Source organism: Cydia fagiglandana, chromosome 16 (genome assembly GCF_963556715.1).
Source record: "Cydia fagiglandana chromosome 16, ilCydFagi1.1, whole genome shotgun sequence".
NCBI classification, from domain to species: Eukaryota; Metazoa; Arthropoda; class Insecta; order Lepidoptera; family Tortricidae; genus Cydia; species Cydia fagiglandana.
Window position 1 is genome coordinate 14,704,161 of NC_085947.1, and position 26,793 is coordinate 14,730,953.

The following is a 26,793-nucleotide window of genomic DNA, read 5'->3' on the forward strand; positions in this document are numbered from 1 at the left end:
ATTTTTGAGAAAAATAACTTAATATTGTTTTGATACCCGAGCAAGCAAGATTCAAAAGTTGAAGTGGAATCACGAAGTGGAATAAGGCACGACTAATGGCTCCTCTACACGATGGGCCAACGTCGGCCACTCCAAGGGACGCATTTAGCGTTAGAGGCAGCAAGTGATATTGGTCTCTAATTCTACCGCATGGCTGCATCCCTTGGAGTGGCCGGCGTTGGCCCATCGTGTAGAGGAGCCATAATGTTACTGTTACTACTCCACTCGAGTGTAGTGAACTTCGTAAACGCGCCGTCTGTCCGATCGCGCTGACACCGCAGTCTGCGCGCGCACGCGTTTCGTGTTTGACGTGTGTGTTGTCAAAGGTTCAAAACGTTCGCGACACTCGCACCGATTTCGTAACGTTCTGTGCTAGTGAATTTCAATATTTACCTTTGTTATTTAATTAAAACAGACTTGTGATGGATATAAACGATCGAAAAGTAAATTCGCGCACGCATTCGATCACAATGAACCGTGATTCCAAGTTTATTTTGCGAAAAATCATAATGGATTTCTCGATTCTCTTTTGCAGTAAGTTTTTTGCTATAATATTCTATAGTTTTTAATGAAGTCAGCATTATTAATGTTAAACTGGAATATTTACAGTATCGTGTAAAATATCAATACAGGATTATTTTGCAATATTGTATTGCGTTTATTATTTTATGTGCTCTTGTTATTTGAGTAGAATATTGCTACTAAAAACTAAACACTTCATGTTCATAATATCTTTCACATTGAATTTTTCTTATTATTATCGGTCAAGTTTATAAACACAATATTCCATTTTACAATGTATATAAGTATTGCAATAAGTTTATCAGAGTAACATATTTGTCATTAATATAATATCTTATATCACAACACAACTGTCATTAAATTGAAATAAATGTCTATTAATTAATTGAATTCGTTATCATACTACTAAATAACATTGTATGTACTACAGTTCAGTTGTACAATAAATACCTAGCGAAGTCAAAAATAACAAGCAAAAAAACTAAAAACCGCAAATTAAAATAATTGTTTAGTTTTGTATCTTTTTAGGCAGTCATATGCCTTTTAGTAAACATTAGTGTTTAGTAACAAACACTCAGTTATCACATTAGCGTACATTTGTGCACACATTGCACACAGCACAGAGGGGCTTGTGTTACAGTGCATCGGGATGACCCTGTCCTGTTGCTTTCTGAGAAACTTATCCCATGGCCATCAGATACTTTTTAATCATTGCTATAAATAAGTGAAATTTTGGTATCAAACAAATCTTAAATGCAGGTGGCTTTTATTGTACCTGAGGTATTGTGTGTTTACCTATTTTAAAAAACAAATAAGATAACAAACGGCATAAGGTCCACCGATGGACAGTTAAAAAAGTGTTTCTTCGTACTTAATTGTAATTTACACAACATTCTGTGGTGTTCTCTTTTATTAATGGGGTCTGGATTAAATTGGTTGAGTTCTGCTATTACTTATAAACATATATTTGTTATTGGTATGCATAAAAAATGTTTTAAGCTAAACTGTTTAGGGGGGCCGGGATACTTGCACAGTGCACTATAATTTTAAGCCCAAGGGATAGATATCTTTTGAATCTGCTGAAGAAACTTACACATAGGTGGAGCATGTGGACATGGCTAGTTTAAATAAAAACATAAAATAAAATATCTAAAATTACGTGTCGGTAAATATTTTTGTGCTCCTTTGCTGACTGTACCTACTTACAAACTTACACACCAATAATAGTATTATTGTATAAAAATAACATACAAGTGACAGCAATATTCGAATGCCATTTTAGGCTAGAAAACCCTTTGTATTGCGGTTTTGTGTAATAATTATGACATCAACGCCTAACCTAGCACTGAAGTGAAATACTCCTATTTTTGACTTGTGAAATTTTCCAGGTTTTGTATTATGTGTATGTATATACAAACTCTTTATTGTACAAAATACAAATATGGCACAGGATAGGCAGTACAATGGCGAACTTATCCTTTTAAGGGATTTCTTCTAGTTAACATTTGGTTTTCCCTTAGTCTTAGTATTTATCTATTGAATGTGAGCGCGGTAGGCGCCCTGGGGGCCGATTTTTGAATTTCGATCGTTCGATTTCGTCATTCGAAAATCGGTAGAAAACGGCGAGATGCTAATTTTTGAAATACGAGCGATAGAAATTGGGAATCTAGTGGTATTGACCACTCGTTTTCAATTCTATTAGTAGAATTTAAATGCCTAGTAGTGGAGATATTATTGAACGAAATACACGAAATCGAGTAGTCGAATTTCAAAAATCGGCCCCCTGGGTAGCTACCGCCGTCAACAATATTAGAAAATACTTAAGTTTTCTGCGATCTTGCTCGAATACCTAATGCAAGGGCGATAGATACGGATAACTTTTCTTCGGTTAGTTCCCGATTCGCCGGGTTCTTGCTTCGTCGGAATCCTGTTTCGCCGGAGTTACTTTATTACGTCACAATCCGAATCCAAACCTATACGAGAATCCGACGAAACAAGAATCCGGCAAATCGGGAATTAATCGTTTCTTTCATATCGATCTTCGCCACGTTTTCGCAGGGTCGCAGTTTTTTAACAGCTTATAAATCAAATAAGCCACAAAAACTAAATCTTTTCATATTCCCACCCCAGCACCCCACCATACATTTTCACTTCACACAGTAGCTAAGCCAATATTCTAAGTTTTATAAATGCCATCACATTGTATTTTTAGGGTACCTACTTTGCTTAGCTTTGAAAACTAAAGGTACTTTACTTCAAACTAAAGCTACAGATGTAGTGCATAATTGTTTTCTATCGTATTTTCTCGGAAACATTCGTATTTATTTTGTCATGCTATCTCAGTCCACTTCAGTACTTTTTGTACCGAGAGTGACTAAAATAGCAAGACACCTTCGTACGATTTGGTGAAAATGCGTTGGAAAATAATTATGCACTATAGTTCGTTTTTTTAGCATTAGAAAGAACTTGGAAGAAGGTAAGCGATCTTGACATGTCTTTTGTTTGAAAAACGCTTTTTAAAAATCAAAGACTATTACTTATGAAAGCAGAAAAATATAAATAATCGTTACATATTTGCCGTACTTAAATTATTTTTAAAATGTGTTTTTCAATTAAAAGACACGTCAAGATTGTTTACCTTATTTCTAATGCTAAAAAAAACGAACTCTACAGTCTGTAGGTACACGTTAATAATTTGAAATGTCGGCAACCGGTCGATAATTTTGTATATCGACTAGGTACGGTTAATTTTGGCGAGTTGCCAATTAAAATAGTAAAAATGGGCTTTAATTCTATTTAACACTTCCCACGTTTTTGGCGCACGTCAATACGCTATTTGGGAAACCCTATTCAATACACATTTAGTTTGTTTACAAGATGTCAAATCTATCGTCGACCGGCGCTTAAAAATCAACTTTCAAGACAGTTTGGTGTCAGAACGTTTAATGACACAAAATGTTTTGAATTTTTTAACTGACAGGTCTCAAAATTTAATTTATAGTGGCGATACTGGCGATAGGTAGATAGCACATAATGTAAACAATAATCTGCCTATTGTAAATAACGTTGTTGACAGCACATATTAAATTAAAGTCAAGGCAAACTAATCCTAGTTCAGATCGCTATACCTACATTATGATATTTATGATAACTCAAACAGTAGGGTTGCTAGTGTCAAGAAGAAAAGTCGAGGAATCTAAATATCGATTGTAGGTAGAGTTAGACCAAAAAAAGTCTGCAACGATTTTGATAGCACACGTGTTCATTTTAAATGACAAACTTCTATTAAATTATTTATTTATTAACATAAAAATATACATCTTATACAATTACAGTGTCCCACAAAACAGTTTACACGGTTTGACTGTGGGATCGTGCAGTCTCTACTCTCTTATTCTTATTCAGACTTTTCTTGGTCTAACTCTAGGTAAGGTACTTACACCGAAGTTATATTAGCCTGACCGGCTTTTACAAAATTAAATAATATAAACTCGTAGATAGAGTTATTTTTTTAACTCATTTTCCCATGAATATACCAATACGTTAGAGATACAGTTTGGTTTACAGGAGAGGAGTATTGTTTCTGATACTTCAAAATCATTTAATCCTAAGTTTGTCGAGTCCATTATACAAGGCGTGGCTCACTCCGCGATTTCGTCGCTTTGCTACAGGTAGCTAAAAGTACATCCGTTCCACCCCTATTTTGGGGAAAGCCATAAGCCGGCGCGCGTGGCGCTATCGCCACCCAGCGGTTATATCTGTGCTGATCGTAACAGACGCGTTTTGTTAGAGAGTGAGTCTTCTGTACCTAGTACTGTGATTTATTCTGTAATTTACTTAAGTAACTTTCTAACTTATTATCACTTCAATCGGCATACAAGTATGTACTTATGTAGATAAAAAGAGGTGTAAAATCCTATAGATAACCACCCATGATCCCTCAAAGAAAACATTACACAGTACGAAACTATACATTCACGTTATCTGTAAAAGCCATACAATGCGGGCTCTATCTGTGCAGTCAGCAGCAGAAGTTGCTAAGCGGGCGAGGTGTTCAAAATTACCTTGACACGCTCGTATTCTCTTAACAATAAAGTCGCGTCAAGATCATTTTGAACACGTCGCCCGCTTAGCAACTTCTGCTGCTGACTGTGCAATGTTTGCGTAGGCGCGTGGCGCCTAGGATTTTAAAGAAACAACTTTGGTTTGCGTATAGAGTCATAAATTTACACTTGAGAGCAATAAAAAGATAAAGCATGGGTGCATGATAATAGAGTGTAATCATGATCAATGAAAATGGATAAGTAGGTACAGTTTATGTATATTACTTACCGTGCAAGAGAGAATAACTTGCACTCAGATGTTTAACCAATTTTTATGTCACATACGTCTCACTTATCCATGTAATCAATAAATTGTAGTATTCATGTAACTGGTGATGATATCCTGTTATAGGGATAACAGGATCAGGGACAATATCTGGGAAACCGAGCTTTGCTCAGAAAACATATAAAAAATCAAACATGCGCGTTTTCTCGGAGATAAGACCTAGCTAGATCGATTTTTCACCCCCGAAAACCCCCATATAGCAACTATACTCGTACAAGAATTGCTCGCTTAAAGGTATAACGGCCCGATTCGGGAAATGAATTAGAGATGCATTAGATATGAAATAGTAAAGATATGTGACGTTCCACGGCAAAAGGTACCTTATGGCGGCTGGCGCTTACGCTATTATTATCGCCGCTCCAATATTCAGTCGGGGCAATGGTACCTTTTGCCGTGGAACGTCACATGTCTTTACTATTTCATTCCTAGTGCATCTCTAATTCATATCCCGAATCGAGCCGTAAGATAGGGATCTGAGATGATTTCCATTTTTTGCGGTCCAGCGCGGCCTCCACCACAGTTCCGCCGAGCCGAGGCCAATTGGTGCAGTCTCCTTTTCTGTCACAAATAAGTATGTCAGAACGTTGTTGTATAATTATGTGTGTTGTTTTTAACGCAAGCATGAGAAAATACCTTACGTTGCCTTAAGCCAAAAACCTGATCCATTTAATCCCTTCATTCACAAAACTTTATGTGGATGTTACACGCTCTCTTTATATTAATAAAAAAAAATGTCTCACGGTTCATATAAACTGAATTTTTAAATCTTGAAGCATGTACTTTAAGCTCTTGTGGAATAATAACCAGGTAGGCCCGTAGCTGACAAGCCTCGTCAGCTTAAGCCCGATCTTGTCATTCAAAACGAGCATATTGGTATAACTGGTATAAGACGTTAAATAGACAATACATTTTCCACATTGCCACAGTGACATTGCCTAAACTGTGTAAAAGGCCGTCCCACCCGTAGCCTTATCGAGCGTCTTGACTGGTACCTACAGACAGCAGCCGCCATGGCGCCATGAGTTATATTACAGCAGCCACGGTGGTCAAAAATATCTGAACACTCCGCTCCGATATATATCCGATATATCTGATGACACGTCTGGATAACAGAGGCTTTGTTTAGGCTTTTGTGAACACTTTGGCCGCTCTGATATAACTGATGGTAAAGTGATGGTAAACTGTAGAACTTTAAATAAAATGGCTCTCTTACGGAACCTTATTGCAAAGTTATAGGATATATCCGATATATCCGGGATAGTCTTGATAACAGAGGCTTTGTTTAGACTTTTGTGAACACCTTGGCCGCTCTGATATATCTGGTGGTAAACTGTACAACTTTAAATAAAATGTGTCTCTTACAAAACCTTATTACAAAGTTATAGGATCCACCGCAGATCAGTTTATAGCTGTAAGTACCATCACACTGTTAACTCTACATCTGTGGACCTTGTGCCTTTTGTAATAAGGTCCACCTCTGTATAGTTAGGAATGTTGCTGTTTGTACAAAAAGCCGCAACTTGTTTATCTCCGCCATCATCATTACGCTTATGATGGCGTTAATGATAGAACGGCGTCGTAATGCTTGCGATTTCTACTAACACTCTTAATTTACCATTTTTGTACCTTATTACCTTCACAATAAGGTTTGCGAATGGTCAACGAACAGCGTGCGATGGTACAACACACAGTGGTAATGCACGTTTTTGTACTTGGTATTTCATTGACAAATGTTGAACCTTATAGTATGCACAATAAGGGTCATGAAAGGTCAGAGAACAGCGAGGGAGATGGTACAGCACAAGAGTGGCAATGTATGTTTTTGTACTTTGTTTATTAAGACATCTTTATTAAAACAAGTCCTAAACTATTCCACTCATGTATGTCATGCAGTAACTAGCCCTACCTTTGCTAAAACATGACTATTATGATTTGACCTTTACATTCGTACCAAAAAATAAGTTGCTAGACTTGCTAGGTAGGTACTGAACTGAGCCGCTGTAAAAAGCCCTTGCTACACGGTCGCCGACAAGCCTTCTAACCGTCTGACCTTGGTCTGTCCTTGGTCAGTTTTGGTCAAATTTTGTTGGTAACTGTCTACACGGTCCAGGACCGGCCAAGGCCACGCGGTCTGGGGGCTTGTCGGCGACCGTGTAGCAAGGGCTAAAAACTCAACTGGCTAAAAAATATTATTAATTAATTAACTTGATTTCTTTGGACGTTCCACCACTGGCAGGCGTGGCTAACTCCGCGATTTCGTCGCTTTGCTACAGGTAGCTAAAAGTCCATCCGTAAGACCCCAATTTTGGGGTTCGCTATAAGCCGCGCGTGGCGCTGTCGCCACCTAGCGGTCATATCTGTGCTGATCGTGACAGACGCGTTTTGTTAGAGAGCGATTCTTCTGTACCTAGTAACTATTATTTATTCTGTGCCATTGGTAGGACGTTCCACCTGATACGCAATCGGAGGGCAGGGTACAGGGTTTACTTAAACCACGTCTTTTTTTAGCCTGTTTTAGTGTCCAACGGCTGCATGGGCAAGGCTTTTCCTGCCAGTTACCTACCTACTGAGGGAAGTGTCTAAGTCATCCCGCCATCTCAATCTGGGCCACGTCCGCGCTTATCTTGCGGCATCCACTAAACCTTAAAAAATCGAAACGTCAATTTGAATCATAATTTTTGATAGCTCAAACCCTCGCTGTCCTATAAACTCCCGCGCAGGATGCGCGCGCAGAGTGGCAGGTAATTGCGCCGCTGTCAAAACATCCGACCATTCCGACCTGTCAGATTAACCGTATCCGCTAAGGAGACCTTTCGCAGCCGATCTTTTTGAGAGGGACTGAAATTTTTTAGGCCTTATGAAATATGTTCGAATATTATGATTATTGCTTACCTACGTTAATGTTATTATGGCCAGCGAGCTTTTATAACTAATGAGTTTTCCAAATATCATTAATAATTAGCAATAATAGCGATTAAAATCTTTCATTTTGTCATTACGCCATATTATTGTTAGTTCTAAATACGGGCTTGTAATTAAAACTAATAGGTATTTAATTAATTATAGTATTTAATATTTTTGACTTGTTGCCACATAAATCAAACTTAGACGACTACACATGCGTTATTTTCGCCCCAATGAAATTGGTAAATTTTCACTCCTCTGTACCATAAATACTCTCTGGCCAATTAGCCATAGACTCCATAGACTATAGAACCATAAAGCTCATGTCGGCATAGATTAAAGAGTAATTACCGCCATTCCCACATGACTTAGCTTTGATAATATTTGTATGCACTATCACATCCTGTATTTTGTAGTTTTTTAGATCATTCAAAATAAAACTTTAATATTAAGGTAATAGAGTCTGAAATGTTATCTTATATCACCTTAACGCTATGCGAGATATAAGGAGGATTAACACATTACATACATTTCACTAAATTAAGAAATTATACCATTCTCAAAAGTACATTTAGTACGAGTACATACTGGAAATAAAATGCAAAATTGTAGAACGAAGTGCTTTGATTTGTATGTGTCCTATAACTGCTATATTCTTGTGCAATTTTATTGCCGTTGGCTGTACCTCGTTGAGGTCTACAGAATTGATAAAAAGGTAGAATCGTTTTTTAAAATTTAAGGAAAAGAACAGTTTCTCAATATTTGCAGATATCAAACATAAAATCTCTAAAAAAAAATAGACAACCATTTATAATAGGTATTAGTAAGCGACCTAGATAACATTCGTCAGCGGAAAAGGATGGTCGCAATACTAAAATACTATGATAAAAGGCCTAGAAATAGCTGTTCCTCTGCCACAATGTCATAACCTCATTACTATACACCTACTACCGTCGCTGATTATTTACATTGAGCTAATAAAGTACACATTACATTACTATAAAGGCCGGGAAATAAGGAACTGCTGGCCGAGAATGACATGCGTCGTCCGAGCGCAGCGAGGTCGTTTAGTTACAAGAATGGTAAGTCCTATTGTGGCTTCGATAAGTACAGTGCTTCAAAAAATATACGGAAAACCAATAGAGTTAAAATCGATGCTACTAAACTGACATGTAAATTAAAATGTATCTAGTGCTATAAACGTGTTTGGTTGACAAATGACAATAGTGTTTTTTTTTTAAATCAAGTGGTTAGACACACATAGATAGCGCTAATTGCACACTTAAGGTTGAAAGTGACCACAATCTGATGACTTTTGTGGCACTTGTTAATGTTTTATTAATGACTCTATTTTTTTTCGGGAATGTTACCTTTCTGGGAGATATTTCATCACTTTATAAGGAATCGAAATCGTCTGTCCGTCCGTCTGTCTGTCACCAGGCTGTATCTCATGAACCCTGATAGCTAGGCAGTTGAAATTTTCATAGATGATGTATTTCTGTTGCCGCTATAACAACAAATACTAAAAACAGAATAAAATAAAGATTTAAATGGGGCTCCCATACAACAAACGTGATTTTTGACCAAAGTTAAGCAACGTCGGGCTTGGTCAGTACTTGGACGGGAGACCGGTTTTTTCCGTTTTTTTTTTGCATTATGGTACGGAACCCTTCGTGCGCGAGTCCGACTCGCACTTGCCCGGTTTTTTTGCGTAATGGTACGGAACCCTTCGTGCGCGAGTCCAATTCGCACTTGGCCGGTTCTTTCTATTTAGTTGTTACTATTGCTGACTGCACAAAGAAACTGCAGTTAAGATTGCAAGCTGCATTCAGGTCAAAATACGAGTACAATAGCTTATAATAATATTATTGCCACTGTTTCAATTCTTTCCGAGCCTATAAATCTAGATCGATTGAAACAATAAAAGACCAGTACGATCGATAAGAAAGTCGTGAACCAATTTATAAGCTACGTAGGCCGCTATCAGATATATCGAAGCAGCCAAGGTGCTCTAAAATATTTGAACATGCACTCTAACGCTTTGACAATAGATGCGTGTTCAGAAACTTGTGAGCATCTTAGCCGCTCCGCTATAGTTATCTGATCGCCATCAGATATCATGTTATAGGTAAACTTGAGCCCAACCCATGTGCCTAACCCATAGTTTATGAGCTACACTGTTCTATTTATTTATCCAGAGACTTGACATTAAGTCTATTTAGTAATATTTACTTCATTTCGTGAAGAAGTCGTCAAAGAAGTGTCGGTCTGGCTAATAGGTGTCTCGGGCGACCACAGAGCAGGCTCTTTCTTTGCCTAGCGTTTAAGTCTGGCGGTGCAAAGGGGCAACGCCGCCAGCATCCTTGGCACCATTCCAGAAGCAGGAGACTTTGGTGAGGTTTTTTATATTTAATTCGTGGTTTAGTTTTAGTATAAGTTAGTACTTACTGACTAACTCACCCAATCTAGCTTACTGAAGCTATATTAGTTAGTAGTTTTATGATCATAAGTGTATTGAAAATGATTGTATTGACATAATAATTTATAATGCAATAAAGAGAAACGGGATCTTCATTTCTAACTCATGCTGGCTTAGGATGGAGGTGGTTATCGGCGTAAAAATGCCAAAATAAAGTAGCCTTCTCTTTCTACCGAGCGGTATCAAAACTTCTGTCAAAATTTCAGTTAATCAAGTAAACTGCGATTAATAATCACCTCGAATTGGCAATCGGACACCGGAGGCACATTGCCTTTGACCGTCTTTTGCATTCTTTCTGAATCTGTAACATTAGCACTATGAGGAGGTTTGAATTCACGACCGTCCACGTTTTTCCAATTTAAGGGGCTCCCCCACGCCAATGACCTTTGATCTGAATCCCTAAGTTTTCTCATGTTTTTTGTAGCTTATCATATTAACAGCAACGGCTTTAAGCAATATAGTATCCCATATTTACTTTAAAGTTCATTGTCTTCGAGATATTTGGCATCAAAGTTGAACAATATTAGGCTAAAAAACTGGTTTTCTGGCCATAACTTTTGTGTTAATTAGTTTAAAATTAAAACCTTGGACACGATTTTCGAGACTTCAAAAACGAACCCAAATATGTAGACTTTGTACATGTAAGATCCTTCACTGCAAACTAGATACGAAATAAATGTTTTTTTAGACAATGTTTAATATATTCATATAAAAATATGTATTATTTTTTTTTTAATCCGGTGGACATAACAGGAGATAAAAGAATGAAGAACCGATAACCGTTTGTCTTATAACTCTATCTGTAGTGCAAAAAAAGAAGATACGATTCAAAACTTGTTAAAAATCGATGAAAACCTCGGGTAGCCCCTTAAAGATCATACGGCCAATAGCAATTTTGTCAGTCACGTGAAATTAAGAGTCGCAAGGCTGTTTTACATTTCATGTCTCTCATACATACTCAACAGCATCTTATTATGAACCATACACGTCCCACGTCCTACAGGAACAGAACAGGCATGAATGCTCATTCATTAAACCGGCCCCATACATCATAACAGACGGCATTTCAAATTTAAGGACTCTTACCACGCCATCTCTACCACACTCTTATTACAAACGACTAAAGTTCATTTTTGATAAGCTTTATCAAAGATATGATCTCCAATACCTGTCAAGGGTTGAGATTGTGAGATAGTGTGGGTGTACCATTAAGAAGTTATAAATCTTTGAGGGCTTTAATTATTTCTTATCGGATATATGTGAGATTTTTATTTCATTAGCAGATAACAATTATTTATTGGTTTGGAAAGAATTGACTTTTATAGTGTTTCCTGTGTCATCGTGTATGAGGTTTTATTAGTATAGTTTACACGGGTGTCAGATATGATATGAATTTCTTTTTTGAATAGCTGGTGTAAAAATGTACCTGCGACTTCCGTTTTTTTAGGGTTCCGTAGCCAAATGGCAAAAAACGGAACCCTTATAGATTCGTCATGTCTGTCTGTCTGTCTGTCTGTCTGTCTGTCTGTCTGTCCGTCCGTATGTCACAGCCACTTTTTTCCGAAACTATAAGCACTATACTGTTGAAACTTGGTAGTAGATCTATTATGTGAACCGCATTAAGATTTTCATACAAAAACAGAAAAAAATCTATAATTTTTTAGGGTTCCCCATACATGGAACTGAAACTCAAATTTTTTTTTTCATCAATCCCATACGTGTGGGGTATTTATGGATAGGTCTTCAAAAATGATATTGAGGTTTCTAATATCATTTTCTTCTAAACTGAATAGTTTGCGCGAGAGACACTTCCAAAGTGAACCCTTCATGGGCGAGTCCGACTCGCACTTGGCCGCTTTTTGTTACAAAGTTTGACGCTTGTAATGGGAGTAAATCTTAAGACCTGCCATTGAACTAAAATGTGTGTCAGAAAGAAAAAAAAACTATGGAAAATACGTGTCGCAAAAGTAACTTTCAAGCGGCGGAGAATAAATTGTTTCTGAAACTACCGTCAACCGTCAAAAGGAGGTGGAAAAAATCATCTCCGGTTTTTTGAGTAAATGTTACCGACCTAGATATACCTAACCTAATTCATTTAACTGGTAATTGCATAATTTTATTCGTGTATTCAAAAAATCATGAGTTATTTCGGGTCCATGCATGAATACTTAGTATTACTGGTCCTTCATCATACAATAGGTAAGTTATCTACAAATTATTGTGTCATGAAAATTAAACAACACTTTATTTCCGTCACATCTCATATTTTAAACGAAATGCGATCTAACCTAGTCTACCAAACATCCTCCTTCCTACTCAAACTTCGTTCATCTCAAATTCATCCCACACTGCACACTGCAATTAGGCCTCACGGATGCAATTCCAGCTTCCCTATTTAGACCAATTTCCTCGCGAATTATGGCGAAAAGTGCTAACAATTGCCGATCTGACTATAATCATAGGTGATGATAGCCCAGTCATTTACGCGAGATATTATCACACTTAATCCTTATTGCCTGTTGTTTAAGTCTATAATTGAATGACAGATTACTGATACGTCTTTTGTGGGGTTATCATAATGCACCGTGAAGCTTGTTGGTAGCGGTCTTCAACCGAGTTTAAGGGGTATTAAAGGATACGCTTAAGGTGGTTCGCCTAGGTTACTCAAAACTTAACTCTCGCTAGATGGCACCACTTTTGCAAAATTTCAGATTTTATTTTTTTGTGAAATGGTCTTGGTATTTGTATACTTAAAAGTATGTTTCGCGCACTCTTTAAGTAAATATTGAACTATTAAAATAAACATTGAATACTTCATTGTGCAAAAACCACCTTTTTAATTCGACGGAGTGTTGCTGTCACGCTTTTTCCTACTATTACTCACACATACAAACAGTGTTTCCGTGATCCTTGTAGTAGACAATTTCACACAACGTATGTTGCAATAGCGTAACGGTATGTTCGTGGAAATACGTGCAAGAGGATTGGGGTTCAAGACTGGTGCGAGTAGGTAATTTTTTTTTTGTTTCTCCTTTGTGTTATCTTACCTTTAAACGAGCAATTATTAGATATATAATTATTTATTTATATATTTGGATGGTATCAGAAACGGCTCTAACGATTTCGATGAAATTTGCTATAAGGGGTTTGATCTCTTAGCTAGGTCTATGAGAAAACGCGCATTTTTGAGTTTTTATGTTTTGTAAGCTTTGGTCGGTCTCCCAGATATTCAATCTCCGCTTGGCAACTAATCCCAGAATTGGCATGCGCACTAGTTTTTACGAAAGCGACTGCCCTGACCTTCCAACCCAGAGAGTAAACTTATTTGGATTAGTCCGGTTTCCTCACATTGTTTTCTTTCACCGAAAAATTGGTATCGGTGTATAAATAGATAGGTATCAAATGCTATTTCGTACAAAAGTTCGAAAAAAAATCATTGGTACGAGCCGGGGTTAGAACCCGCGACCTCCGAATTGCTTTCCGCTAGGCCAGCAGCGCTTCCCCCACATACTAAGTGTTATCAGGTTTTTTAAAAATCAAAAACGAGAAAGCAGAAGAATATAAATGATCGTATTAGATTTATAATTGTTACATATTTGCCGTAACTTAATTTTAAAATGTGTTTTTCAATTAAAAGACACGTCAAGATTGTTTACCTTATTTCTAATGCTAAAAAAAACAAACTATAGTAATAATTGTGTTTTTCATTCATAGACAAAATCCATTATTTTTAACCACAGGAAATTTTATACACTTCTTTTTAGGGTTCCGTACCCAAAGGGTAAAACGGGACCCTATTACTAAGACTTCGCTGTCCATCCGTCCGTCCGTCCGTCCGTCCGTCTGTCACCAGGCTGTATCTCACGAACCGTAATAGCTAGACAGTTGAAATTTTCACAGATGATGTATTTCTGTTGCCGCTATAACAACAAATACTAAAAACAGAATAAAATAAAGATTTGAATGGGGCTCCCATACAACAAACGTGATTTTTGACCAAAGTTAAGCAACGTCGGGAGTGGTCAGTACTTGGATGGGTGACCGTTTTTTTTTTGCTTTTTTTTGTTTTTTTTTTTGCATTATGGCACGGAACCCTTCGTGCGCGAGTCTGACTCGCACTTGCCCGGTTTTTATTGCAGTGAGGATGTCCTGATTGTAAAAATCAGAGAGATTAGGAAGAGTATAATTTCTAATTATCTTTGTAAAAATAAAAGAATACGTGTAGCCCATACTTAATAATCGATTTATGATAATAAGAATAATTAAATAAAAATAAAAAAACAATACGAAATTTAGGTGTAACAAAAATACAAAAAGTTATGTTCCAGCATACAATGACTGGGGATCGAACCGGGAATCTTCCGTTTGCAAGCAAAAAAGCGACTATTTGCATAACACGCCATGATAGTTCTTAGCTAAGCTGACGAACTTCTCGCTTAGGTCAATTAACTACCTGTCAAATATCAGTGTCAACAAAATTGCACTAAACATGACGGCACTCCAAATTCGAGCCGTGGTCAGCCCGGCAACGTCGGAAATGGTATGGCAACGTCGCAAATGTATCTGTACACGACATTTGTGACACACACATACGTAAAATTGATGAAAAGTTAACTATGATTTTTGCATGATTTCTGTATGAAACATTGTTTTCCAGTTAATTTCGCGCAAACGAATATTCGAAAGAAGATAAATGCGGAAATATTTGTGTACTAATAGTGTGTAGTTACTTAATGAGCTTTGATTGAATTTTGTATGAAAAGCGAACCACCTTAATTCGCCAATTTTCTTATAGCCTTCGTAAGTGTGGATGGGGGTTTTAGCTTGCGGGCAAGCGTTGAAGCGTGAAATCGTTATGACTGCTGTTTAAGATTTTTTTCAATGCTGATTTGTAATACGTAGGATATTTTTCAATTGTTATCCTTACCTTGAGAGACTAAGTCCCAAGATCATGAACTGTTTCTTCGAAACCAATGGCGAAATCGCAAAAGAACAATCTAGTTATGAAGACTACAGGGCCTTATTTCTCTTTCCTATTCTCAGCCCCCGTATGATAGTCTAATTGGGAGCCAGACAGACGACCCTACACTTATATTCGCCTACATTCCTCACACAGGATGGCATCATTTAGGCCCGGTAGAGCCCAATTGAGCGCAATCTGGCTGAAATGCAGCTGCACTAAAGTGAACGTAATAACAGCTGTATTTATATTCGGGCCGTTTATAAAACTCGATTTCTACTGCTTGCCTATTAATTGGGATAATTTAGCACCCTAATTCTAAGGGTTTTGACAAATAGGTTATAGTAATAGTACTAGGTTGAAACAAGCGGACACAGTGAAACTTTGCGATAGGTTATTCAGGTAACATTCCATTTCTAACCGCAGCTGCACTACCGGTACTGAACGCGTAGCTGTCATTGTCAATTTCCATAGTAAAATTGACAGTAGTGCGCTAGTGCGGCTTTCGTTGGAAATGGAATGTTACCCTTATTCTTCTAAAAGTCAGCCTAAGATGGTTCGGCTCATCTGCTCTACCTAATGTCATTTTTGATGCCTTGCCCTAACATATATGCAATTAATACTTAATATGTACTTAGTGCCTTTCTTGATACTATTGTAGTAAGCACTAATATTACTACCTATCCTATAATATTCAACGTTTACACGGTTTACTTCACATCTCTTTATATAATCATATTAATTAATGTAATAACTGTAAACGTGTCACATCACACATCTGCTAGAGGTGTAGACGCAAACAACGTACTGAATTAATATATCGATATTATTAAGTTTTGTTTACATCGACTTTGATAATGGATGCTACATTAGAACCATATATTTTTCGGTATAATTAAATACATGTCATGTTACTCATCAACTCATCACTGTTAGTTTTTACTTAATGTCACTTCAGTAAACTATATTACTATTCGTTAGACTATTTTGGGCATAATTGCAAAATACCTACCTACTTACGCCACAATGGAAATTAGTTAACCATGTCTACATTTTAACTGAACACTACAATTTAATACACTACTTAAATAATTAGATTTAAAAAAAATTCGTTGCTGTTTAAATCAGTAAAAATGATTTTAAGTTTTTAATCCTTTCAATGCGCGCCATCGACTCATCGTGTACCTTGTCGATTGTTGTTGTTGTTGTTGTGTGTTGTTGTTGTTGTTGTGTTGTTGTGTGTTGTTACACGAAAGTTGAATGTTGATATTGGGCTGTAGTGTCAGGCGTCAGTTGACGTCTTTGCCGAGACAAAAGATAAGTACTTATCCATTTTCCTTCGTAATACAAGTTACCTACCGATCCTAATGGTCTGTTAAAGCGAACAAAAGCCTTCACAATAGCACTGTCAAACAATACTGACGGTGCAGATACTGTCAGTACAGTCGACATCAGATATATCAAAGCAGCTCAGGCGTTCACAAATACTGGACACACCTCTATTGTCAATGCGTTAGAGTGCGTGTTCGGATGTTTTTGAGCACCTTGGCCGTTCAGATATATCTGATGGTGGCTGTAGGATTGCTGTAATTAATGACAGGGCCGGCCCGTGCCCTGACACGCCCACGCCTCCACAGAGCTTATGAGAAATTTAATAGAGGTATGAGGTATAGATAAAAATATCGGTAACAAGGCAGTTCATTGTTTATTTTGTATCAGTCATTTTCTATACACGACAGACAGTTGAACGGGAATCATTTAAATTTAATCTGAAAAATGGACAACATTAAACGTCTTTTAGATTAAAAGGGGGTTGCACCGAGCGCATCAGACCGACTGGTTATTTTATATTTAGTCTGAGAGGTAGGTACTATTGAGTGTACACAGTTGTTATGACGTATAGAAAACTGCCAAAGTCACCTATTGGTAGTAGACACGAGTTATTATTAAGAGGTATCTATTTTTTAAACTCAACCAAACTTAAAAAATGGCTCCTGCAGGCGCAATTTTATGATGTAAATGAATTAGTAAATGTATAAATGTATAAAATATATGTACAATTTGTAATACGAGTATCTACATTAATGCTGATGTTATTTATACACTAATACTTATAATGTAATGTTAGTTATAACTATAATGCTTTAAATGCAAATTTACAAACCGACTTGTAACGATGTTACTAATAAATATTTTCTTTTCTTTCCTTTTCTTTTCTTTTCTTTTCTTTTCTTTTCTTTCTTTCTTACCTACTTATGGCGGGATGCCCTGGCTGGACAGCTGGGCTATAACCGCGAAAATCGAAGTTCGCAAATTGCGGGGATTTTTCTCTGTCACTCTAATTACGCCTTCATTGGAGTAAAAGAGAAAGATCCCCGCAATTTGCGGATTTCGGTTTTCGCGGCAGCCGCTCTGAATACCTAGCCGGAGAAAACACCAAACCGGGAGACGTGGAAATCAAGGGGAGAGGCCTTTTCCCAGCAGTGGGACACTCAATTAGGCTAGAAAAAAAAACTTATCTACTATTATTTTTAAAGTTTCATTCCTTCTTTTTTGTTCTTTTTTTTTTAAATAGCTGGGTATCTAATATGTTTTCAAGCTGTGAAAAAGATGGGAAAGGTGGACTGTATATGAGTGGAAATAAAAGTGAGATTTTACTTGGTGAATTATGTATTTAATTATGATTATATTTACAATAATGGATGAGAAATAGTACATTTCGATGCTAGTGCGGAAGGTATGTCATTACTTCACGAGTACCGAGATATCTTGCCACGAGCCGCAGGCGAGTGGCAAGACTCGGGACGAGTGAAGAATGACATTTCCGCACGTGTATCGAACGACGTTTTTTAATACAGTTGCGAAAAAATAAGAAAAACATTGTTAATCGTACACTAAACAAAAGTGGTAACAGTGACAGCTCGGTTAGACGTCGTCTTTTAGTATATTATATCTATGGGCGTTTGGCAGCTATTCCGTTCCATTCAGTCAACTTATTAAGAACGGAATTTTCAATATTGAATATTAAAAAATAAACGTGTTATAATGATGAAGAGGTAAGTAATTAAATATGAAATATGTAATATTTTTCGTATTCTTACATTAACGGTAGGTTTTTATGCTGATTACGACGTTTAAAGGAAACTAATATTAACACTCATCAATAAGTAGTCGTGAATTGGAACAAGTATAAATTTAAAAAAATTGGAAAAGTAAAAAGCACTAGTTCGAGATAACCAACTTTCCGCACGCTAAACAGCTACGTAAAGTAGCACTTTTTGAGCAACTGTATTAAAAAACACGTTTTCATGTGACAGCCAAAACGAAACCCAATAGTAACACTAATGACAATTTCCTTTTCTTTTTAATAATTTCGAATTTAGATAACTTGAAATAAGAATGATATGATGATAATACTCCAAAGAGTATGCAACAAGCTGCTTCCATTCTAAATAAGGTTGAGGCAACCCATCCTAAGCTAGCCTATCGATAAAACCCGCAAAGGTCACAGTCTGTCATATCAGTCAATTAGCACATTACTATCGTATACGCAACACTAACACTTAATCCTAATCACACCGGTTATCATCGACGTTGCGCGTACGCATGTAAATAATGACTCATTAACGCGACCAATGTCAATGTCATGCGCCCACGCGTTATTGTTTTGTTTTAATTTTAATGCCTTTCAAACTTGTTTGAAGTAACAAACGAAATTGTTTTTTTTTAGTAGGTAAACGTCTCATTTGTAAGGAATTTTATAAGAGCTCTCATTATCTGCCAAACTAGTTCCTATCTAGTATCTTTTTTCTTGCCAAAAAGCCGAAACAATCGTTTTTACTGCTTGTTTATTTGCGTTAAAATAAAGTCGATTTTTTTAATTTTTTATGTTACGTCCTTTAGCATAGGTACAGTCGCGATCAGATATATAGGAGCGGCCAAGGTGCTCCCAAATATCTAAACACGCCTCTATTGTAAAGGCGTTAGAGTGCGTGCTGAGTTATTTTTGAGCACCTCGGCCGCTCCGATGTATCTGATGGCGACTGTACACCTCTATTTATAACACTAAAAGGAAGGATTTTAGACATTCTTACATTATCTTAAAGCCGACCACTGACTAACAGGCCGCCGGACGATATCGGCCTGTCAGTTAGAACAAAAATTCAGTCCGTTGTTCGTACCTGTCAAAATTTTGTTCTAACTGACAGGCCGATATCGTCCGGCGGACTGTTAGCACCTGTTAATGGGCCCACTGATTAACAGTCCGCCGGACGGTATCGGCTTGTCAGAACAAAATTTTGACAGGTACGAACAACTGACAGGCCGATACCGTCCGGCGGACTGTTAATCAGTGGGCCCCTTTAGTCAGTGGTCGACTTAAAATAAAATACAAAACCTCTAAGAAGTCGAAGATCAGATCAACGACATCATTGTTAAGTTTGGTTATCGACTCCTCCAGTGCGGGGCCTCAAGTTTTAAATTATGGTGATGTTTATTTGACTAACTTGACCGTTTACTATACATAGCTATTTTAATTGGTTTCCCTACATTATAGTTTATCCACGGTGCCTGCGGTTACTTATACTTTATAGCCGTAGAAAAATACCGTTTGGTTTCAATATGTTACGAGTTTTTGAGCTATTAATGATGGTTTTATTAAAATTCTTCTATGATGCGTGCGCGTTTACTTTACAGTTATTGTTGTATCGATAAGTTTGTCATGTTTTCTTTGAGGGTGTATTTTTTTTGTTCCAAATTGAAGCCTTGCTGTATCTTTGGCCTTTATACTTGTTGCTATGTTGATAACCGAATTTAACTAGCTTTCAATAGGAATGTAGGATTCCCTACCCAATTATCAAACGTTGTTATTTACTTATAAACACACCATGATATATGGTTTTTTATAACGTTCTTTTTTAATTTATGGGGCATATACATTTTATTGTTTCCAGAAACTGAATTTTTCAACCATGTTATTTATAAGCTTGCTAGTATGTACATTTCATGTTCATCAATATCTCCACTTGCTAGTAACAGCTACCTACAGACCCTACAGTCCGCAGCAGAAGTTGCTAAGCGGGCGAGGTGTTCAATATGACCTTGACACGCTTTTATTCTCTTAAAAATAACGTCGAGTTAAGATCATTTTGAACACCTCGCCCGCTTAGCAACTTTTGCTGCTGACTGTACAGTGTATGAAGCGAAAGCCAAGGAAAGATTTACGATAATAGCTCAATAGTGGGACCGGATTTTTGCACTATAAGTTTTGATAATTCTAAAGTTGAAAAAGTGATACTTATCTGATATGGGACATATTTTTAAGCATATTTGCAATATATGATGAAAAGTTAGAACGAGCGTTAGATATAAATTAGGTATTTATATATTTTTAGTAATGATTTTTTAATATTGAATTAAAGTGCAATGTTTAAGTTCCATTGTTTATAATATGTATGACGCTTTATAATGTAAAATTATTAGAAATTTTTTTAACGTGCTTCTTTGTCAAACTACAAATTAGCTTATTATTTTGTCGATATTGAATTAAAGTTTAATAAATCCACAACAACATATCTCATTTTTTAAGTTAATAGGCACGCTAAAAAGCTAGAAGAATAAGATATATGCTCTAGAATTAATATGCGTTTTTTGTCCTATAAGATCCAATATTGAATTAGAGTCTGTAAAAATAAGTCTATTACTATAAAATAATATACGCAGCCATATTATGGAAAGTAAGAAATTTCTGCGTGTAGCTTGCATTGTAATAGTAAAATCTAGTTAAAAAGGCGCGAAATTCATACATACGCCGCGCTGGTTCGTCAGTCGCCGGCGCGGCGCTCGAGAGCCTATCATAGCCTACCTATACTTCGCCCCTCGCCCCACCTCCCGCTCAGTAACACTGTCTGTCTTTTCTTATCATTCATTTGTTTGTTTACCGTGCACATATATAAATTAGATGCGGACATTACGTGAAATTAAAATATCTTATTACGTAAAAATACCTACAGCTGGTCAATCAGATCTTGGCAGTAGAAAGAGGCGGCAAATTTGAAAAATGTAGGCGCGAAGGGATATCGTCCCATAGAAAATTTGTGTTTCGCGCCTTTTTTTTGTGACAAGATTTGCTTGACCAGCTATATTTCATTATCTTGACTAATATTGTAATAAAAATGTACAAAATATTCACAACTATTTTTTACTATACATAGTTTGTCAAAGGAATGTCTCATTTCAAACATAGACAGAGAGAATCATCATACTATCTTTGACTTACACTAGTACTAGCACCCAAAAGAAAAGGATGAATATAGTTTTTTTGTTTTTATTTACTGACAAATGGTTTGACCAACTATACCTATTTCTGGTTCCTATTGTCATGTCCTGTCCTATTCAAGGTCAATATCATAATATGTGGTATTATCTATGAAAAGGGACCTTATTGTCGATGGCGCTTACGACACTAACATCGATGAGCACAAAACGTAGTAGTAGAAAATTGGAGATTCTGGCCCTTTTTTAGTTATTTTGATTTCCAATTCAGCAATTAAGTTTCTTTGATTACTGAATCATTCAATGTTGCTGTCTATCCAATGCGGAGGTCAATTTATGTTATGTGACACTGATGAACTGATCAGTCATTGGGTTTAATGTCCCTTTGTAGTTTTTTTTTATAAATAACTCGTATACGGTGACTTGTAGCAAAAAATGTTCTGATACATAAGTAATCTACATCAAATTGTCTACATTAAATATTCTATGCACTTTTTCGCTAGGTTCAATATTTAAAAAAATATTTAAGGTGGAAAGTTAATTATGATCAATTGTCAATAGTTTTTATAAATAACTCGTAAACGGTGGCTTGTACAAAAAAATGTTCTGATACATAAGTAATCTACATAAAATTTTCTACATTAAGTATTCTGTACAGTTTTTCGCTAGGATCAATCTTCTTCTTCTTCAACCTAGCGTTTTAGCTAGCGTCCGGTCTTCAGCATCCTCTGGTATGAGATTGTTCTCTTCCATGTCCGTTATCACGACGTCTAGCCAGCGCTTCTTAAGCCTACTACGGCCGCGTGATCTAGGGCCTTGGACAGTGAGGTTAAGGCATCTATTTCCGACGTAATCCACCGGTCTACGGCGTATATGGCCATACCATCGGAGGCGACTTTCCTGCAGCTTATCCACTACGTCACGGATTCCGAGGCTGCCACGGATGTGTTCGTTACGTATGCAATCTAGTCGCGTAACGCCACACATCCATCGCAACATCTTCATCTCCGTGACGTGAAGCTGCTGGACATGCCTTCCGAGGATAGGCCAGGTCTCGCTACCATATAGTTGGTATTTGTAATATGGGCCTTGTTGCCTGAATTAAATATCTAAATAAATAAATAAAGACTGGTAGGATGATGCTCTTGTACACAAGGCCCTTTAGCTTCACTGGTATCCTGGGGTCGAAGAGGACACCGGTTACTTCTCGCCATTTTGCCCAAGCAGCGCTAATTCAGGCTTGGACGTCGTGATCGATTTCACCCGATTGGTGCAGCATGAACCCAAGGTATTTTAATTTATTCGTTTTCACGACAAATTCGTCTCCTACCTTTATGGGATCAGGGTCCGTGCCGCCACATGCCATGTACTCGGTCTTCGCAACATTTAGTTTTAGACCGTCGTTTTCTAGCACACCCTTCCATTGGTTCATTTTATGCTCCAGTTTCTGTTTGTCCTCATCTGTAAGTGCAATGTCGTCAGCGTACATGATAAGCCATGGAGATGGTTCGTGGACTTTCGCTGAAACTGTTGTCTAGCACTACGCTGAACAGAAAAGGACTCAGGGCTGAGCCTTGGTGAACACCAACTGTGATCGGGAATGGGTGAGTAGAGTATCGCCAACGGTGGTCCTTACTATGGATTCTGAGTTGTGGTACATGTCTTGAATCATGTCAACATAGGTTTGTTTATTACCAGATTACCTGGCACGGTACGCAGTCAAAAGCCTTTCGTAGATTCAGAAAAGCCATATGCAAGGGCTTTTTCTTTTCTCTGTAGGCTTCGACTAGCATTCTTAGGGCAAAAATGGGATCTATAGTGCCACAGTCAGGACGAAACCCATACTGACATTCCGAGACAGTGCACTCTTGCCAGAGCCTTGAGTCGATTACGCGCTCGAAGAGTTTCATGGTGTGACACATGACCTTAATACCGCGGTAGCTTCCACAGTCCTGTACACTACCTTTGCCTTTATAAATTGGTGTTATAATGCTCAATCTATATGAGTTGGGCATCTTGCGTCTGATGAGGATGCGATTAAAAAGGTCGGTAAGTATGATCACACCACGAGGACCTATCGCCTTCCACACTTCAATAGGTATGTCGTCAGGGCCCACGGCCCTTTCGGTTTTTCATGTTGCGAAGGCAATTTTGTACCTCGTCTGGTATAATAGGGGCAACAAGTCCAAGATTAGGGGGCAGTTCCGGAGGAGACACATTTGCGTGTTGCGTGTTCAGTAACTCGTTAAAGTAGCTACGCCACCTCTCGAATAACTTTGCAGTTAGATACTTTGCTGATTTGGCTCCTTCTTATAAATAAATAAATATTATAGGACATTCTTACACAGATTGACTAAGTCCCACAGTAAGCTCAAAAAGGCTTGTACAAATACTTAAATACATAGAAAACACCCATGACTCAGTCACTCATGACTTATGAGTAGGTAGTCTATCTGCGTGGAGTGTAACCCACTCGTGTAGGTTATGAGGTGCTCAGGTTTCTCTTGGAAGAAATTATTCAATTACCTTTATTTACCGACATTTCGACACAGGTTTCACTGGTCATGGTCGCGGCTAACTGATGTCCCATTAAAAAGCAAGTAAATAAGTTAGTACTGTAAGTTTTAAATATTATATCACTGAAGATAGTCGTCTTTTTTAGATGTGATGTGACCATAACAATTTAGGTTTTTTTTTTGTTTTTATTTACGTAGTGGGTGAAATATGCTTCTTTCTCGCGTTCAATGCTTAAGGTAACCAGATTTCTCAGCTGTTTATAATAGTTTTTATGCTTGTCTAAATTAGAATTATGCGCTCTTTTAAATGATTCATCACGAAGTAACATCATGAATTTGATATTATCAGTTATCCATGGACATATTTCGTCTGTAATACGTTTGCGTCTTAGAGGGCTGTTCTTATCAAATATTGCAAGAAGAAAACGATTAAACATTGAAACCATGTTATTTACATAACTTTCTTCGAGTTTCTTATGCCACGGGGTCCAAACTATATAGGATTCCAGAGTTATTATGTCAATATCTTTTAAGTTTCTAGTCATTGAATACCGCGGGGGAATTTTGATTTTCCTAATACTTATATTTGTTGTAACAAGAGCATGATCGCTTAGAAGTGGGTTGTGATGTATTTCCGGGTCGCTGAACCGATTAGAGGAATCAGTTATAACCAAGTCTAGTAGCGATTGAGACGTATCGGAAACGCGTGTTGGGCTCTATGGCGGTCAGCAAAATGTTATCAACGCGTGTCGATAACTTGGTATGGATTTGAGCACGCGTTGATTCAGTTGAGATATTGTGTGTGTCGTAAAGATAACAAGATGTATAAAACACTTAGGTATGTTTGAATAAATCAGTCTAAGATTACCAGTCAACGGTGTCTTTACTCACTCTACCCAGTTCCTCTAGAGTGGTGACCCCGAGTGGGGTCCCTACGGGGACCAACGTGCACGGTTGCCACTTTCCTTATAGTGGTAACCGCCGAAGGAACACGCACCTACTGAGATGTCTACACGAAGAGCTCTAGTGAAGAAGACTCGGAAGTAAGTGATTGCGACTCTCAATTGCTGGTCGAGAAGGACTGACAAAGTGATCTCGCCTCAATTTGATTTCGCCACCCTTCCATCACGTGACATCACCGACACTGCAAGTAACATGGCGGGAGAACAGCAGTACCTTCCATTATATTCCGGTTTCCGGATACTTGGACCACAGAATGTCGTTAAAAGCAAGAAGAGATAATTTTAAAGAGCGTGACATGACCCACCGAGACATCAAGCATCATGCAACGCTCTATGGCAAGAGGATCCTGATTAATCCTGATGTGGCACGCAGCAAACCTAATAGCGACGGACTACTCTACGCAGCGCCCCTACTAGTCGTCGCCCTCTACGCTCGCCTTGTCGGCTGGGAGCATTTTCGCTCGCCACAATGGCTCTGAGCACCCTGGCTGCACTCTTCTAACGTCCGCCCAGACGAAGAAGACATTATGGCACGTCTCCGTTTCATCCGAGAACGACAAGTTTTAGGAAAGTTCGACGGTAAAGACTGTCCCAACGCAAAAGGAGCATATTCAAGGGAATTCACGCCATACTGCAAATAAATTAAAAGAAGTCATGTCATCAGCTAATAATATAATGTGACTGATTGTTTTCAAGCCACGCTCAGAAATGCACGTAGGTAAGCAGAATGCGCGGCACTCGACGCGCGCGGGAATTATCAACACAGCACGGGACGGAATGTGTTTTGTCAGCGTTATTTTCAAGTTCACGGTCGCGAAACCGTGATTGAAGTTATAATGTCGTGGAAGTGAAATTATAATCATAATCTTGTTCAGGACAGCTCCTACGAAGTACCTGGTCGTCAACCCTATCGGTTGACTAAGGGGGGACTGGGGGGAGTACTATGGCGGTCAGCAAAATGTTATCAACGCGTGTCGATAACTTGATATGGATTTGAGCGCGGGTTAATTCAGTTGAGATATTGTGTGTGTCGTAAAGATAACAAGATGTATAAAACACTTAGGTATGTTTGAATAAATCAGTCTAAGATTACCAGTCAACGGTGTTTTACTCACTCTACCCAGTTCCTCTAGAGGCTCCTTACTAATTGTTTCATATTATGTTGGTTAATAAACGACAAAAGTTTACGTGAGCTGACCGATTGGGTTTGCATTAAATCAACAAAGAGAAAAGTAAAGAGAAATGTGAAGTTACAGACTGAAAAGAAGTTTATAGATTCGCTCAGTGCGTCAAATATTTTTTCTGTAAGTGTTAACGAGGGTGGTCTATACACCGTGCCAATAATCGCGCTCCCGGCAACGTAACCTCAAGCCACATCTGCTCTAACGCAGATTCAGGGTGTGCGCACACTCGTACCTTTAAACCTCGTCGCACGTAAAAACCTACACCGCCACCGCTTCTATTGTCGGATCGCGGAACGAGCTTTAATACGTAGCCAGGTAGGCACGGTGCGGTTTTTTCGGCGCCTTTCTTTATCCATGTTTCATTAAGAGCCAGAATGTCCAGTTTGTGCCGCAGAACCAACCCCAGAAGTTCATCTCGACCTGTGTTTAGGGATCTCACATTTAGCAAACCAAACTTCAAACAATTACTCTTTGACATTTCTTTTGTATACATACGGACTCGGACCGCTATTTTGAAGAACTATCAACCACTCGCTATCTTAAGATTGTTCAATGAGCATGGGTA

At 37.9% G+C, this 26,793-nt stretch overlaps 1 protein-coding gene and 1 long non-coding RNA gene across 2 annotated transcripts in view; one reads left to right on the top strand and one right to left on the bottom strand.

The window, feature by feature from the left end:
* Positions 1-26,793, bottom strand: part of LOC134672125 (uncharacterized) — a 715,951-nt gene that overhangs the window by 536,319 nt on the left and 152,839 nt on the right. The window contains exon 2 of the long non-coding RNA XR_010099300.1: positions 12,023-12,156. This is a non-coding gene — a long non-coding RNA (uncharacterized LOC134672125). The remainder of the gene's footprint in view (positions 1-12,022; positions 12,157-26,793) is intronic.
* The window catches only part of LOC134672090 (putative phosphatidate phosphatase), a 126,932-nt gene continuing 100,456 nt past the window's right edge, over positions 318-26,793 (top strand). Inside the window, exon 1 of the mRNA XM_063529999.1 lies at positions 318-573. Within this exon, the coding sequence (XP_063386069.1) occupies positions 462-573 (112 nt within the window). The 5' untranslated portion in view covers positions 318-461. The remainder of the gene's footprint in view (positions 574-26,793) is intronic.